Source organism: Frieseomelitta varia, unplaced genomic scaffold (genome assembly GCF_011392965.1).
Source record: "Frieseomelitta varia isolate USP_RPSP 00005682 unplaced genomic scaffold, Fvar_1.2 scaffold_1022, whole genome shotgun sequence".
NCBI lineage: Eukaryota > Metazoa > Arthropoda > Insecta > Hymenoptera > Apidae > Frieseomelitta > Frieseomelitta varia.
In genome coordinates this window covers 102,535-119,871 of record NW_025108665.1, presented here as the reverse complement: position 1 = coordinate 119,871, position 17,337 = coordinate 102,535, and the positions used below count along the sequence as shown (strand labels likewise).

Below are 17,337 nucleotides of genomic sequence, written 5' to 3'. Positions count from 1 at the left end.
TACTGGACTAAGTTAATCTTTGAGTTTTATAGTTGAATCGAATTAATCATCACAAGCGTACAATTATAATTTGGAACTTGTGATGATTAATTCGATTCATGCATATGTACGATTAAAATTGGGTGTTTTACAGGAAATCAAAAATAAAATAATTCATGCACATATTGGTTTTTAACGCATTGAGTTTATTTTGATGTTTTTTTTTTTTAAATCTTTTCCATATAAAATTTGTGTCTAACGATGCCACACATTCAACTATCTCAGATAAGGATCATCCTTGCCTTCATTTCTTTTATGTACACGACTAGGTCTAAGGCCGTAATTCAATTTTTTTTTTTCAATACCATAGCATCTGACAGTGTTTGTTTATACACAAGAGGTACACAATCGATTTCATTGTAGTGACAATTCTAAACATTCAAAGTAATAAATTCTTCGATTTATTGGACAGTAAAATATCATTATTACTTTTTCTCTACAAATTTCAATATCTTTTTCTTTTTCTTTTAATTTGTAATACAATCTATAATAAAAATCAATCGTGTATAAAGACATTACATAATACTTATCTAAATTAAGCTTGAAAAAAAGGAAATTTGATAAAATTGAATTGCAATTAATGCAACGTTCCCTACTGTATCACTTTAAATCTCTAGTTTGGCTTTCATCTGTTTCAATACAAATATAAAATTCATAAATAATATTGGAGTTTTTATACTGTAAATCACTAAACAAAATCTAATATGCTTGTACCTCTTTATATATACAGATGCTTTTCTAACACGACAGAAACGTCTGTCGAGTCGTTTGGAACATTACTTGTCAGACCCATTTCCTCATATATTTTTTCTCTAATTCAATTTACTCTTTGCTTTGAGGATCTTATGTATTAGCATCTTATAACAAAATCCATCATCAACAAATTGCAAAATTTGAAACTTAATCTCAATTATTTTGATATCGTGTTATTTAACTTTATGTAATTGAACGCAATTTAATTAAATTTCGAACTGTTGTCTCGACCTGTTCCTGTGCTTCCTTACTGCAGTAGGATATCAAATATGAAAGCGCGAGCAGAAAAATATGTTCATATGTTCTATATGTTTTTTTTACATTATTCCAATAATTATTTTATATAAAAAAAAGTGTTTACTCGCGTGATGTTCACAATTACTCTGTTTTTGAGTACTCAAATCTTCAAAGATACAATATCATCAGACTATTGAATAGCTCTTCTCTGTCATCAACCTTACCATATTGAATTTTGGCTTAATAAAATTGTTTACAAAGTGGTACGAGCTATGATAATCAAAAATGAAATTTCTTTAATTTTTAATATTTCTTGCAGTATTTTATAGTCACTGTCCCTCGTTTCTTTTATTTCCTAATATATATATAGGCACCACCTATAATGCAATTTCGAATTACGTTTCTTTGTTTGCCAATTTTCTTTACGTTTCTTTGTTTGTGTCTGTTTTCTTGTTGTCTGTGTTTGTCCTGTAGCATTGTGTAAATTAATAACATAGCAGTACATGGTGGTATTGCATCTGTCTCGCAGAATTAAAATTAAAATACACGTTGAGGGACTAAATATTATCATGGGTCTTCTGGAATTAACTAACCCACTTTAAAGTCACTTTCAAGATGATCAGCACTTTATTTCACGTTACTACGATTCTATAAATTTTTCTCTTTTATAAAAATTGCTATTATTATTTGAATTAAGTAAAACACGTATTACTTTGTCTGGAATGATCTTGCTATTAAAGAAGAGGAAAAAAAAGAAGAGGAAGAAAAATGAAGATTGCTTATTGAAGATATATGTATATGACAAGCAGGAAAGTCATTTCAAGTGCCTAACGCCATCGTGAAAGTAACTTAAATTTATAAACTTTATTCTACTTCTGCAGAATACTAGTAGTTCTCTCTTCCTTCATCCATTTCTGATTGCAGCTACTGATTGTGCGGCAAAATCACTGGTATAGTTTGCTGCGCTCCTGGAGGTGGCTGCGGCGGTAGATATTGCATGTGCTGCGGTGGTATCGGTATATGAGGAGGAATTATAGGACACATTATTGGATAACTTGGAGCATGGCCTTGAGGAGGTGGTGGAGGATATGTGGGTTGTGGAGTACCAGGAGGATTATAAGTGCCTGGTGTATGTGGTGGATTAGGATTAGCTGGAGAGGGAGTTTGACTTGGTGGTTGTTGAGCAACATGAGGGTGTGGATGTGTATGTGGGCCCATGTATTGAATACCAGGAGCCTGCGGTCCTGGTGAGTCATGATGATGATAAGGTGTTGCCATATGTGGCGGTGGTGGTGGTGCCTGAACCATGCGTACCATCTGTTGATAAGCTGGCTGCCCAGGATAAGGCACCTGGAATGGCGGGTGTAGAGGAGCGGGTGCCATTAAAGGCTGTCCAGTTGCCGCTACTACTTGCATTTGGGAAGCTATATCCTGCGCACGATGTTGCGCATGCATTACTGGTACTGAAATAGCCAAAGTAAAATATAATTTAATATAATTGTTATTTCAAAAGAAAGGATTTGTATGTTGTAAAAAATGATAATAAAACATTTATTAATAAATAGAAAATTGGAAATGAGATGCGGATACCTAGATACTGACCCTTCCGGAACCTTGTCATAGGCTGAGCCGGTGGTTGACTGAATGCAGTTGGTGGCTGACTGGTCATTACATATGCTGGCATTACTACAGTCGCAGGCATAGTCGTTCCAGTATATTGAGGTGTTTGTGGAGTGTGTGGTCTACTTGGTGTCGGTGTACTTGGGGATCGCTGAAAGTAAATATTTGTATTATTATTTAGTGTTATATCATTGTTAATCAAATTTTTTAAAACTGATAGCTTACCGGTGTGAAAGCTTTGGTATTTGGATTGAATTCTTTAGCATTTGGATTTAATGTTGACTTTTTAAGAGCCGTCGTAATTTTATCGACAGTAGCTTCTTGCGGAGCTTGGGTTACAGTGGGTGTGTTTGTAGAAGTATTTTGTTGTTGTTGTGACTGAGGAGGACTTGTAGGTCGCAAAGGTAATGGACCTGGGGGTGGTTTAGTAGTAACTACAGATTCTTCTGGAACAGTTTGATTTTGATGTGACTGTTGTTGTTGCTGTTGCTGTTGTGGAGGAGGATTTGAATGTTGCTGTTGTTGTTGTTGTTGTGGTTGTGGTGATGGTTGCTGTTGTTGTTGTTGTGGTGGCGGCGGTGGTGGTGGTTGCTGTTGTGACTGTTGCGATGTTGTATGTTGATGAGTAGATTGGTGATGTGTCTGAGTAATTTGAGGTGAAGAATGAGTATCTTGTTGATGTTGATGCTGCTGTTGCTTTCTGGTAGCAGGTGGTGTATCTTGTGCTGGAGTTTCTGTTAACTTGAAATCTGAAGCAAATTGCCTCAGTTCTGAATGTTGTTCTTCTCTACTACGTGGTGTTGGCACCTTTAATGATACATACCTTTCAATTAAATACTTACAACTATAGTTTATAATTTATAGGTAATGCATTACCTTTCTGTGATCTGATTTATGTGGAACTATCTCACATCGTTGTCCTTCAACTGAATTTTGCTGTGGTAATTGCCCATGCTGTTGATGTGATGATTGTTGCTGTTGGTGAGAGCTAGCAACATTTGTTTGTGGGAATGGTGCTGGAGGTGCTTTATCTGCTTGATACACCTGTTGCCTGCCAGGCCGTTCACGTTTTTCTGTATTTATTTTAGATGATGGTGTTTGTTGTTGCTGTTGTGGCGGGAAACTGACTTGTGGTACAGAAGGTGTTGCTTGAGACTGTGGTTGTGATTGTTGAATCACAGGTACTATAAATATAAATATAAATTTACTTAAAAGAAACCGTTCATATTTTTATGTCTATGAATATAATTTCTTTTAGACCTGGCGGTGGTGGTTGTGTTGCTGGCGGAGGCACAAATGGTGGTGGAGGATTGTTATATGTAACCACTACTCCAGTAGGTGGCATTCCTATGTTTAATGATACCGGATGTTGTACCGAAGGATGAGCACTTTGCATTCCAATAGGGAGATTCGAATTTGGCGGAATGTTCACATTTACATTGGACGGAGATTGTTGATTAAACACATTTTTATTAGCGGTCGCAGGCCCTGGTGAAGGTGGTGGGTCACTAGATCTCATCAGCTTTGCATTATTTCCATTTTTCTTCTTCAGCGGAGGTGGAATATATTTACCTTCGGTAGGTCTTACCTAAAATTATGTGGAATTAAAAAAAAGACAACTGTGCACTTTTTTAAGTATAATTATAACAATAGCAAAAAACTGCACCACAGCTGCAAATCTTTCCTCTTCATCACCATTTTCCAATTCTAATCTTGCTTTATAATTTGGTTGTGACTCTATTTCATTTGCAATTTCTGCAGCCTTTTGTTCTTGTTCCTTGTAATCTTTTGTATCTTTTCTTTGAAGTGGTAATGTATAAGCGGCCAAAGTTGGTTCATATGTCGTTTGAACGCCATATTTTTGTTCATTTTTGCGGAACATGTCATTGGCATCCCATCCATTCTAAAATTAATTTTACTTACTTTACATACTCAAACACTACTTATATATTTAGACTTGTTTTCCATTACTACAAATATTACTTACTGTCGTTCCATCTAATTTTAAATCATCTCCATTCATAGTAGCAGGAGGAGCATCCCACGGTTCCAATTCTTTTTCACCAATTAAGCCATTATATTTACTAATAACAGTGTCTGTCCTAAATGTATCACGTATAGCATAATCTAAATCAACATCCTTGGCAGACATAGTAATAATATCTTGTGGTTTAAAAATTAATTTCTCTACTACACTTTCTACACTAATTTTTCCAGAGCCTTCCACGCGATGTGCCATTTCTAAGACAACATCAAATTGACTCGAGAAGGTGCGAAAAATACCTTCATATATTGAACCGTTCAACGTTTGAATCTGTAATAACGTAAATATACTGCAGGAAAAATCATCAAAATAATTATGTCACACTATATATTTTATTATCAAAGAAATCTATAAAGAATATACTTTCTCTATCTCTTTGTATCAAATTTATTTCTACCAAATAATACCAATACCTGTACAATATTGCCAACATGACTGGTTATTGCATGCATAAAATGGGCATTGTTATATACACCTTCAGCAGCAACGCATCTTTCTTGCGGACCACGGGCACGTGGTGATCTAAAAATAAAACTACATTTGCAAAGAAAATCCAGAAATACTGTCAAGCTTAAAAGTCAAGAAAAACAAAAAGATCTCGCAGCTGAACATTTAAAAAAAATTTATTTAATTAAGAAAGGAATGTAAAAGAAAAATACTGGGGATACATAACGAAAACAGAAGAGAGAAAAAAAATATGTACCTGTTTGTATTTGAACGATTCTTTCTTTTGTTATTCATTTTTCCACTCGACGAGGATTCTTCGCCAGTGGTTAGTGGGTTTCTGCCGCCGGTTTGTTGCGGACCTTCTCGTTTCCTAGTGGGGACCGGAATTTTGACTAATTTCCCGGTGACTACTTAACGTTAAAAAATTATTTTTTAATCGAATAATCCCAGCGCAGGGAGATACCGACGGTCTCTTTTTCTCGTTTCTTAAACGTAACTCCCTCGTCCGAGATTTCAGTTTTCAAATCTTTCCCGACCCCAGGTGAATGATTGACAGGAGGTGCTGGCTGCAACAACTACCAACATTCACGATCGGTTCTCGTATCACGATCCACGCTTATAGGTTATGCGCCAGTGCTTGTAGCTAAATCTAAACACCCGTCCGCGAATGTCTAGCGCGTGCGTGACTTTCGAATTTTGACAGACACGGGAATTGCAAGCAAAAAGAAAAGCAGGAACACTTTGTATTCGAGGAGACGTACGGGGGACCACGGTCTGCTCGACACACGATATCTTGCCAGCGCGTGACGTAACTCTCCGTAACTCTTCACGCAGTGAATCGCACTTCGTGGGATTTCAGCGTTGACAGAGCGAGGAAACGAACGACGGTAGCCCCAAATAATAATTTCGGCCACGATATTGTACTTCTATTTAATTAATCAACATGTGGTAAACGATAAAACTTAGCACAAGTCGCCTGATCAACCCGATCCCGGTGACTGTCAGATACAGTCGCCACCTAGTGAGAAATTCGTGCATGCCCCCCGATAAAGATCATCCGCAATGCTTAAGTACCCGTTCTCATCGAGAGTCACGTAGGTGCATACATATTTCCTTCTCTAGTGGAAATGTAGCCTCAAATGTAACAACCTGCTCGTACAGGGAAGATTTTTCTTTATTGAGAATTATTTGAAAATTTTCTAAGTCAAGTTATATTTTCCAACATTTTTATACATATATATATACTCGGTTAAAAAGAAAACTGATGCATTGTGTATTTTTAATAGTTTTATTTAGAATTTCGATTAGATTGCCCGCTTGCGTCTCTATAGTCCTCGTTATAAACTGTATGTAATTTTCGAATAATGTTCTTCGTTCTGTCAGATATGAAGTTGTCCACTTGACCTAAAATGTGCACACCTTGGATTATCCATTCGAATCCTTTGTTTATCTTTTTCTCTCTGTCGGTACGGCTGTCTGAGCCGCTCGATAGGACATTCGATAGTTCTGCACTTTTTCGCTCCTTCGCGAATGTTGTTTTCGTTCCCGCCATTATCATCTAGTGGATGATAATGATTTCGATTAATTGAAAGTTCAGCAATAATACGTGCAGCTCTGAATGGTCAAAAACATGTTGTTACTTACCAAGAATATTGCAAAAAGCAGCAGCAAAAATGCTTTCATTCTTTTCATTTCTTTTTTTAAAATCAAATTGCATGTATAATCGTACACATGAAAACAATATTAAAGATCGATACGACAGTACTGAGAAATGTCAATGAATGAAAATTGTTGTATCCTCAATGCGATTTGACCAACGTCCTTATAGTTTTTCGATATACATACATATGCCAGAGGGAGAGCCTCCTGACGAATTTATTTCTCTTAACCGAACATTTTTCGTCGAATGGTATGTGCTGACATTAAACAAATATTCGCACATACATGTTTAACATTAAGCAATTCGTTGTTTCAGATGATTAAGCAATTTCTTTTTATAAGCACAATTGTTATATCACAATCGATTGTGGTATCTTTTAGAGGTTGATCAGGTGATACATACGTTTTATATCTGTTACATATTTAAACTCGTCGCGATACATTTCAAATATTAAATGGAAGAAGAGTGATAAAATTTCAATCGGTGTAAGTTATTTAATTCATAGCCACAGCGTATGATACAAAAATTGAAAAACATATATACATTCTTTTTGCGGGATTATTAATTGAAAAATTTTATTTTAGCTTTTCTGAGCTGTGGCGGCCTGAAGTTGATTGTTTAGATTCTGCGTTGCTTCCGTGGCGATACCGACAACCTGTTTCGTCAACTTTGCAATCTCTTCCTGAACTTTGCCGGAGTACTGGCCCAGAGATTTAGCGGTAGTGTCGGATTCCTTGAGTATGGCTTGGACTGCTTGCTGGAATTTATTTTGCAAGTCAGCGACCTGTTGCTGAGCGTCCGGGATTCCACCGTTAACGTCGTCAACAACTTTGCTCAGCTTGGCTTTAACGTTGTTCCACGATCTTTCCAATTCGGGATTATTTTTGATCTAAAACAAGCGTAAACATAAACTTTGTGTATATACATGTATATATTTTCTGTGTCTTTTTTTAAGCACAATTGAAAAATGTAGGGACCAAGTTTTCAAGTTAGTATTAAATTAAGTTCAATCCGAGTAGATACTTCATCGTTACCTGTTCGGTAGCGTTATTTATATACTCTTGAATATTGGTAATCAAATTGCTGCTCTGATCCTTGACATTTTTCACGAAGGTCTCCTGATCGGGTATGTTCAATCGTTCCTGGAGTTCCTTGGTTAAGTCGTTGAAGTTTGTTTGAGCTTGGCTGATAAAATCGGTCAATTGAGTTTCAACAGATGCTGGAGGATTGCTGCTAGACGGTGCAGCTTTAACTGGCACCGAGGCCAGCGCAATGGCGAAAACGACCGCGAAGATGCTTCTCATTTTTCTTGAATTCACTGTCAGCTAACTAGAAAGTAACTGATGTGCTAGCTGCATGAAACCTACTACTTTTATAAGCGATTCTTATCAAGAGTGCACGGGGGCACAGTCAATTATCTCAGTCTGACGATGATGAATCGTGATTTCAGCACCCCTCTTCCAGCGGTTTTAGAAAAATGCCTTAAGAATTTGTTACGATAACTACTAATGTTAAGTTCAGTGATTTATGCGAGAGATATGGTAATAAAAAGAATTATATCTTGTAAAGATTTGAATATATATATATATAAAATGAAGATTTGAATATATATATATGAATAAAGCGCCTGACAATAAACTAAAACGCGTTCATGAATAAACATTTTGTGATATCAATATATAATACATATTGGGTGTTAAATAAGAACGTGGTTAAATAAATATTGCATTTAAGTTTCATATACATTGTGGTTGTAATTATACACCCTCTTATGGTTCATTTTATATTGATATCTTCGTATTAAAGTTCAAAATAACAATTTTGTTGAAGTTATCATCAATTTTATATCTTCCTTTTTTTTTTTAAATATCTCAAACTGGAATACAAAAAACTATCAAGTTTACATTTATATTAACTTTCACGTGTTATTTCGATTATTTTAATAAAATATAAAATCTGATTTTAATACAAGAATATTTTTTTTTTTTAGAGAAAATTTCAATATATCCAAGGAGTTAACTTTTAATCACATTTTTGATCTCTCGAAGTTTGTTAATAAATGTGTAATAAGATATTCATAGTAAATTGCGTCAAGGGGACAAGGTCCCATGGAAAAATTTCTATCGATGCACTTGTTGATTCTTCTGCTGCATGTGCACTATCGATGCCACGGAATCGTTTCTTCAAAGTCCATGTGGAATAGCCTCTTATCTGTACGTGTGCTCTCTGTCAATAAAAGCCTTGACCTTTCACACAGTTGGGCAAATTTTATTTCGAAATTAGTGAACAAAATACAACGAAAAAACGAGTAATTATTCGTTAGTGACGAATAAATCTTATTCGATGCGATGAATAATTGTAATGTGGCTTTTGATTCGTATCGTGGCATCACGATATAAACAAAGCATAAATATAAATTATATTAATTGAAGAAATCAGAAGATTTCTTCCAAATTCTTCCCCTTGTCTCTATATAACTAAAGTTGATTTTTCATAAAACTCTGCCAATAATTTTATTACCAATACATTTTTTTATAATCAGTCAGTAATTTTACATTTTACATGTATAGTCTTCACTTACAAGTAGTTTCCAGCCATGTTACTATCATTGCTAATAAAAATAAGATATTTTTCAGTAATTTTACATTTTACATATATAGTCTTCACTTACATGTAGTTTTCAGCCATGTTACTACCATTGCTAATAAAAATAAGATATTTTAATTGGTTCTTATTATAATATATTTAAAGAGGGCAAAGTTCTTCTCACGAAGAAAGAAGAAAAGAGGCGAAACTTTTTAGTAATTATTCTTCATTCTTGCGCTAGGTTCACTGGCTGGAGCTGCTCGTGAAAGCTGCTGCAAACTGTATTGCGAATTATATCCACACTGGATCTCGTGAATAGTTCGTAAACTATTAATAGTTTAATAATAATAATAACTATAAACGTGAAATAAGTGGTTCGTAAAGTGGAACACTGTTAGTAGATCGAATACTGACTGAAGTTTGGAAGCGAGAGGTTACGATCGCGTCCAGATAAAACAACGAGCAGCAACTTTGCCTCCCTGAGCAAGAGTTCGCTGATCACTGTTTATAAAAATGTTTATCAACAGCAAGTTATTCGCGAAAAGCAGTGTGAACCCGGCATTAGAGCGCATATCGTACACAAAATTGTTCATACACACAATGAAACATTCGATATTTTGAATTTTAAGCATCTTTGTATAATCACTGAACAATTTTTTTCACGACTAGATTCATCATGGTTTTGAAAATCGAAGCCTCCTTTTTACAACGATCAGAAAACTTGCTGTACGATTTTTTTTTCGCCATTTTATTGAACTCTGAATATTCTAATGCTACTAATGAACTCTAATTCTGACGTTCAAAGCGGCGAGTTCTAGAGATATGCAGTCATGGAAAAAATGTTTTCAGTGGCTTTAACCCCTTGCGCTGGCAACTGGCTCGCGCGGACCATAACGAACGACCGAACCGTGTACAATAAAATGTCGCTTTCTTTTTCTTTTGAACTCGTCGGTACGATAGATCACTGGATAGAAATTATATAAGAAGTAATAAACTTATCATTTGTTTTACTTGGGTTACATTTAAATATACTTAAAATTGAGAAAATGTTGCAATTTGGGACAAAAAGTTCTCAACGTGCCTGACACGTCATTCCAGCGCTACCTAAGAGGTTAACTCCTTGCGCTAACAATTGGTTCACGCGGACCATAACGAGTGACCGTACCGTGTACTTCAATTTGTCGCTTTCTTTTTTTTTTTAAACTCGTCGGTACGATATTACTGGATAGAAATTATAAGAAGTATAAATAAACTTATCATTTGTTTTACCTGAATTACATTTAAATATATTTAAAACTGAGAAAATGTTGCAATTGTAGGACAAAAAATTCTCGACGTGCGTGACACGTCATTCTAGCGTAAAAGGTTAAGGATGTTTGAATTTTTATCATTTTCGAGAACAAAAGTATCTCTGAGTTACTTTCCCATCTGCTGCACGATATCAATAAAAACATCTTGGGAGAAAAACGTCGTGCTTTAAAATAAAGTCAACTGGATTGTTATACGATTTTTTTTTTCCTTTTTGACAAAATTATAGCTGTTTAAAATCGTCAGCAATTTTTCGTCGAGTATAGGAACAATTTTATAAATAACTGTGTATAACACGTAGCACTTGTGTATCATTGGTCATTTTTATTTAATTTAAACTTATTCGTAATTTTCATTTTTATTCCGTTTCTAAACTCATTCATTTTATTCAATTCATTGCATCACATGATCATTTTGATTCTAATATTAGTCGATATTATAATAAAACGTGCACCGAGCAGTATTGATCAATAATAATTGAAAGATACGTAGATTCTTATATTTATTTAAATACAATTTACATTTATTTTATGCGTTGGTGTATTATATATTAACTAAGGAAGGTTTATGTTCATCGACACCTTGTTTGCATGAGCCAATTAATGCTGACAATGAGCTGTACTTGAGCTCATAATTGATTATCTTCTGTTATTCTTATCTGCTATCACAAACAAATAAGAATAGGATATGGAGAATAAGAGTAGGATATTATCTGAGCTCCTCGGTCATTCGAGCGGCTTTGTTCTCTGTGCCCTAACATTTCATGACATTATATATCACTTCTAAATGTTATTTTATTTCACAGATACACAAAAAGGAAACAGACATTTCAAGGGATGAAAAGTGAATTATTGAACGTTTGTATTTTATTTTTTCAAAAAAAATAATTGTCGAGCGAAACATCGTTATGTTATACAAATCACTCGCGACTTACATATTTATCAAAACACGTATTATTTATATATTGATAAAATGGACATCGTTCTTTATCTCGATAGTTGTGTCAAAGTTGACGTTTTATATATATATATATATATATATATATATATATATATATATATATATATATATATTTGTTTCATTTTTCATAAAATTTAATTTTTGTAAAATTTAAATAAAATTTTATATATAGTTTTAATTTTATTATATATATATAATATATATAAATTATATATATATATATTAACATAAAAATAATATTATTATAATAATTTACAATATATATAAATATAATTTTATATATATTTCACAATATAATCGCAGAAATAAAAATTTAGTCCGTATAAAATTTAGTAAAACAACTTTCTATGTGCAATGAGATTTTACAAAAGCTACGTACGTACATATATTACTGCGCAGGACATTCATGTGACGCCTAAACGGCGTCATTCGTAACAGACGGCAGTATTCAATTTGACGGCGAATGGCGTCATCCGTGAGATAATGTGTTAATAAAACCGGTGTAACAACCGGTCTAAGTACGAGTTTGTGAACTCAAATTGTTACAATCTACGGGTTCTAAGGTAGCGCAAGAGACATACTTGGGCTCACTGCGAACGAGCGATCGTTTGTTCGGTGAAATTCAAAGGTAATATTCGTTGCTGTCCACGCACCGTCAATGGCGAAGGAGAGAGACAACTTGAGGGCAAATGGAGAAAGAACGAGGGGCGAGTGACGCAGAGGGTGGCTCGTTGCGCAATGGTACTCGAAACCAATCCCACTTTCATAAGTTTTCCCAAGTTTTGCGGCAGCTAGTGCCGTCTAATAGCCGGCGTACTCCATCCACCCCTTCTTTCCATCCTTACAAGCCGCGCTCTGTCTGTTTTTCCACCTTCACTCGCGGGCCAGCTTCCCTTTTTTCCCTTTCGCAAAAAGGCCCACCCCGTCGCGAAAAGTTCGCGGCCGACCCTCGGCGCGACTTTTCAACGGTCCGCCGCGTAACTCATCTGCGAACATCCCCGTGGACGTTCATGGAGACTGCCGCTGGATCGTAGTACAACTCGACAAATCGGCCGTGTCCTCCCGTTACGAGCTATTATTCTTCCCTTGGACCGCTTTCGCGAATCCAGCGTTCGATTCAACGCGCGACGACGATTTCCAAAAGAGACGCGACTAACACTGGAAAGTCGAAGTATTTGGTGTTCTTCCTTTTTTGAATGTGTGAATGAAAGGCGATTTTTTTTTTTTTTTTTTTTTACGAAGATGGCCAATATTTTCGAATATTCTCTGATTTAAATATTTAAATATTTTTGATCTAAGTATTTTTATAAATTCCTGTGAGGTTCCTCGATCCCTATTTTTTCTGATCTAAATATTCATCCTGAGAGACTTACGATTTTCTCATCAATTTTAAGGAGTAAGCGCTAGTCATTGAAAAATTAATTTAGGATATTCAAAGTAGCGTAAATAGCATTACGTGCAATTTTTACTTATCATAGTTCAGTATAATGAAATTAAATTTAATATTATTCTCAATTCACTTTTGTCGGCAAGGCAGAAGCCTGATAACGAACCTCTTTTGTTTCATATGGTTAGCGACGCCGCTATCTGGGTGAACGATACTATTGGATTGATGCTGATTTGTTTTATAGACTTTTGTAGAGTGTGCACGCGGTGTAGAGTATAATAAAGAGCAATTATAATATATCAGTCCATGCGTGCTTTCATCCTATCCTTTCAACAACTCTTCCTTTCAAACCGAGACTATAACTTGTACCACGAGTACAACTGGATCGATTATAAGTCAATTTTACTTCATTTCAGTACGTTATATTTGGTTAGAAAGGTAACTGCGTCTTACCGTGCAAATGAAAGGCGAGTTCTTCGCGAGAAACAAAACTTTATTAATATACCGACCATTTTGTTTGATTAGCTTTTGCCATCTTTCAGGCAACTTCGCGACCCTTTCCATAGAAGAAAGTTCCAAGAGTTTAATATTCTCATCAGCAGTGAAATTTAGCAAACCAATTCCGAAAACTACCGTCGTAGTTCGAAGGATTCTTCGTCAGCTTGCACAGTTCTTTTATTTTTTTTTTTTTTTTTTTCTTTCTTTTCCATTCGGAAATAGTAACGATCCTCCACTTTGAAATCGACGCCAAACAAACATTTTCTCTCTTTCCCTTAGATTACGGAACGAATTTGCGACCAACTTTTGAGATGAAGTTAGTTCACGTGCATGTCCATCTGTCAGAAAACTATTCGAGAGCCTGTAGACCAATATCCCTTGCTTGTCACACGCGTGCTAATGCGCGACGAATAAATCCGTCCTTCGATAGTTAAAGGAAAAAGAAGAGAAAAGAGAGAAAAAGGAGTGGAAAAAAAACGCGACTCTCGGGAGGACAGTCCTCGAAGGATTCGTGACAAACGATGCCTCGATCGACGTTATATTGAAATCTTAGGGGACGGTTATACTCTCCTAGATCGGCAGACGCCATATGGCAGACGCCAGGAGGATACGTCATTACCGCTGGGACATCGAGCTATCGTGGAAGAAAACTGATACAAACGCCGATCCTCCTTCCAAGCTCCGTGGAATTGATAAACTTCTTCCAGAGTTCTTCGCCGCTGGCCTAAACTCCCCCAAACGGCAATTCGGAATTACGGACGCGTAACTTCCGGTCCCGGTGATTCGATGAAAATTGTTTCGGGCAAGAGATAAATGAAGGGAGCATCGGAAATCGTGGCTCGTTTCGTGGAAATTTCACGATCAGAAGGTTCTGTGGATGAAACCTAGCACTAGAACTACCAAAATGGTCAAAATGACCATTTGAATATTATTGTTAAATACTTTATAGATACAAAACAGTATATCTTTGGAGACTTGAACGATCCTTGATAAAATACATGAATAAAAGCTTGTGTACCCTGTTGTGCTATAAAGATTTTCTGTTCTTTCATTTATTCTAACGTCTCTGGTGGAAATTTTATGCTTTGGTCGTCGGTAATTCTAGCGTTAATGGTTTGTCCCTCGATTTTAAGAGAAACGTATCGTTTTTTTACTTCTGTATATAATTTTCTATCGTTCTGCGTTTATAATTAGACACAGTGAATGATTAAAAAACACACGGACGATTCATTTAAATATGAACAGACATTGCATCCTAGGGATTTTCGTGACCTAAAATACCGACATAGTAAAAAAAAATCACTAGTTATTTCAGCGCACTCTACGTAAAACAACGGTGAGTTGGGGAATTAGTAAATTGTGATTTTTGAGATTTCTTACAGTGTCGTCAAACTTCAAATGTAAAGCTAATAATAACTAACCGATCAGAGACAGCTCTATCCATGTTTTACGGATTTCGCAACTATTTTCGACATACAGTCGCTATTATAACGTACGCGTCCGCAGTGTTAATTAAGAAACTTTTTCGAAAGAACAATGCTTTCTTCATGGTGGAGTAGAAAATTTGTTGACCATAAAATTGAAGATCAGGATCAAATTGAAGGACAAACTTTCCTTTCTGCCCTGTGTAAAAAGTATAAAAATTCGGAAAAACTGTACAAAATTTCCGTCAACGGTGAACAAATTGTTAAAAATTCTCAGACTCGTTGTTCCCCTACCTCCCGACTACCGAGAATGCGCGCAAATTTGCGACTCTGCCCGACGTGAAATATTTCCCGGTGTGCGTGTATGTACATAAGCGAAATACCAGCTTCTTGGAAATTCTCCTCCTTTCACGTTCAAGTCGTAAATTCACGGAGCCTTCGGTGGTCGAGAGGGAAACGAGGAACGTTCGGTTGAAACTTTGTGACCAGAAGAATTATCACTAGTTCATTTGATCGAAAAAAGAAAAAAAAAAGAAAAAAAAAAAAAGCTATTGAATAGACAACGTCAAGTTTCAGTTATGTTTTACCACGAAGCTCGTTCGTCGCTCTTCACATCTGGCGCAAGGCAGACGATTGAAATTTACACGATCTATTCACATCCCCGAGCTGTCAATTTAAAACTGAAATACCGGGATATATCCGATTCCGCTCGTATTAACCCAGATATGGACGACAGCGTCTAAATTTATGGTTTCCAGCCACCTTTACCGAAATTTAAATCCCCAACCCGCAAGGAAATCTGTTCTAATTGTTCGCGATTTTTGATACAATTTTGATGTGTCTCGTCGACGGCTTTACACGGTAATATCGGCTGGTCGGATTCGAGTTTTCAAGGTAGCGACAAAAGCGTACGTATGTGTGTGGTCTCCCCACCATGCGGATGAATGAGACACGACGATTCCGTGAATCGCGATCGCGTGAATTGTCCAACGCTCGCGAGCAATTTCCATATTGAAAACGATTTAAAGATTAAAAGGGGAAATACCCCGGCGCCGGTGGAACACGCAACGCAAACACCGCGTTGTTTTTCCATTCAAGTAAAAAGTATACACAGCCGAATGAAAATATTGTTGATCAAATATTGGCGCGTTCGCGAAACACCGACAGGTGCTGTATTATTATTCGTACCGGTATGAAACGGCGCGGTGCGATGATACGATGGAATTTACAATTATCGGGCGGATAGAGGGAAAGCTTCGAAAAGTTATCGCGTTAATTCGTTCGCGAATTAGCATTATGGATTTCCGATAGTGTGTTTACGCTTCCCATCCCTCAAGATGAAAAATCAAATTAGAGTCGAATCACCGCCGGCTCCGATTTGCAACAGGACCGTCTGTACTCGCCACTGCGCGGATAAAAAAAGAAGAAAAAAAAAAAAGAAATGAATGAAAAATGCGAACGGCAGCGAGTCGAGAAAAAGTTTCTACGATTCAAGAGTTCGAGCGACAATTCTCTTGTTTGTAAAACAAATTCTCCGACCGAGGTATTCTCGCAATATATGTATACGAGCAAGTTTTTGTCATTTATTTTCGCACGCGTTGTACACGTCCAGCTCGAAATTCACTTTTATTTTTAATATTCTTGAAACGCTTACATCGTGCATTTTGTTAATAGACAGTTTATTGTACAAAGTATCTTTCTCATATTTATTGCATTTAATTTATGTCAGGTTTTCAATCGTTTTCGTAGCTCATCTCTATACTCCCGCTCGAAAGTCTTGAGACACTTTTATTTTTAATATTCTTAGAATTCTTATCGTTGTACAGTACATCGTGTATTTTATTAACAGACACTTTAATGTATCTTCATATTTATTGCATTTAATTTATATCGTGTGTATTTTATATCGTATTTTATATTTATTTGTAAATACAATTTACGATTTATAAATTCAAACGTTTTTGATCAACAATTTACATTGCACATTGTGTGTATAATTTGTACTTTTATTTACATTTATCGTGCTACTTTTATTATACAAATACGATATAATTTTGTTCAAAGATTTTCGAGCACGGGTGTGTACCATCGAATGTATAACGTCTCGAAAAATTGGTGATATTTAAACTGCTATAGTTTTCTGCATTTTCGCTTTAAAACGCGAAGCTTCTACTTTCACATTCCTGGACTGATTTTTCACAGGAAAAATGTCTTCGCATCGTGTAGCAAGTGGGAAAGCAAAGATACTGATTTCCCACTTTCCCTTTAAATTTCCTTTTTTTTTAAATTCAATTAGAGAAATTACATTATTAATAAGTTTGATTTTCTGAGTTAAATATTCATTTATAATTTAAATAATTTATTATGTATTATC

At 35.8% G+C, this 17,337-nt stretch overlaps 2 protein-coding genes across 3 annotated transcripts; both read right to left on the bottom strand.

Annotated features, from left to right (window-relative positions):
- Positions 1-164: 164 nt before the first annotated feature.
- LOC122527070 (ataxin-2 homolog) lies at positions 165-6,165 on the bottom strand. 2 transcript variants are annotated; one of them, XM_043650898.1, is made up of 9 exons: positions 5,397-6,165; positions 5,107-5,215; positions 4,637-4,963; positions 4,316-4,552; positions 3,910-4,237; positions 3,526-3,833; positions 2,875-3,456; positions 2,620-2,800; positions 165-2,492 (listed from the first exon to the last, which is right to left on the bottom strand). In XM_043650898.1, exons 1-9 carry the CDS (start codon positions 5,432-5,434, stop codon positions 1,954-1,956), a joined length of 2,649 nt encoding a protein of 882 aa, XP_043506833.1. In that variant the 5' UTR covers positions 5,435-6,165; the 3' UTR covers positions 165-1,953. The 2 variants fall into 2 exon arrangements, with proteins under 2 accessions (XP_043506833.1, XP_043506842.1); XM_043650907.1 differs by having other exon boundaries at positions 2,632-2,800.
- A 1,109-nt stretch (positions 6,166-7,274) lies between these two features.
- On the bottom strand, positions 7,275-8,161 carry LOC122526926. Its single transcript, XM_043650611.1, has 2 exons — positions 7,835-8,161; positions 7,275-7,689 (listed from the first exon to the last, which is right to left on the bottom strand). Exons 1-2 carry the CDS (start codon positions 8,102-8,104, stop codon positions 7,381-7,383), a joined length of 579 nt encoding a protein of 192 aa, XP_043506546.1. The 5' UTR covers positions 8,105-8,161; the 3' UTR covers positions 7,275-7,380.
- Positions 8,162-17,337: the final 9,176 nt, after the last annotated feature.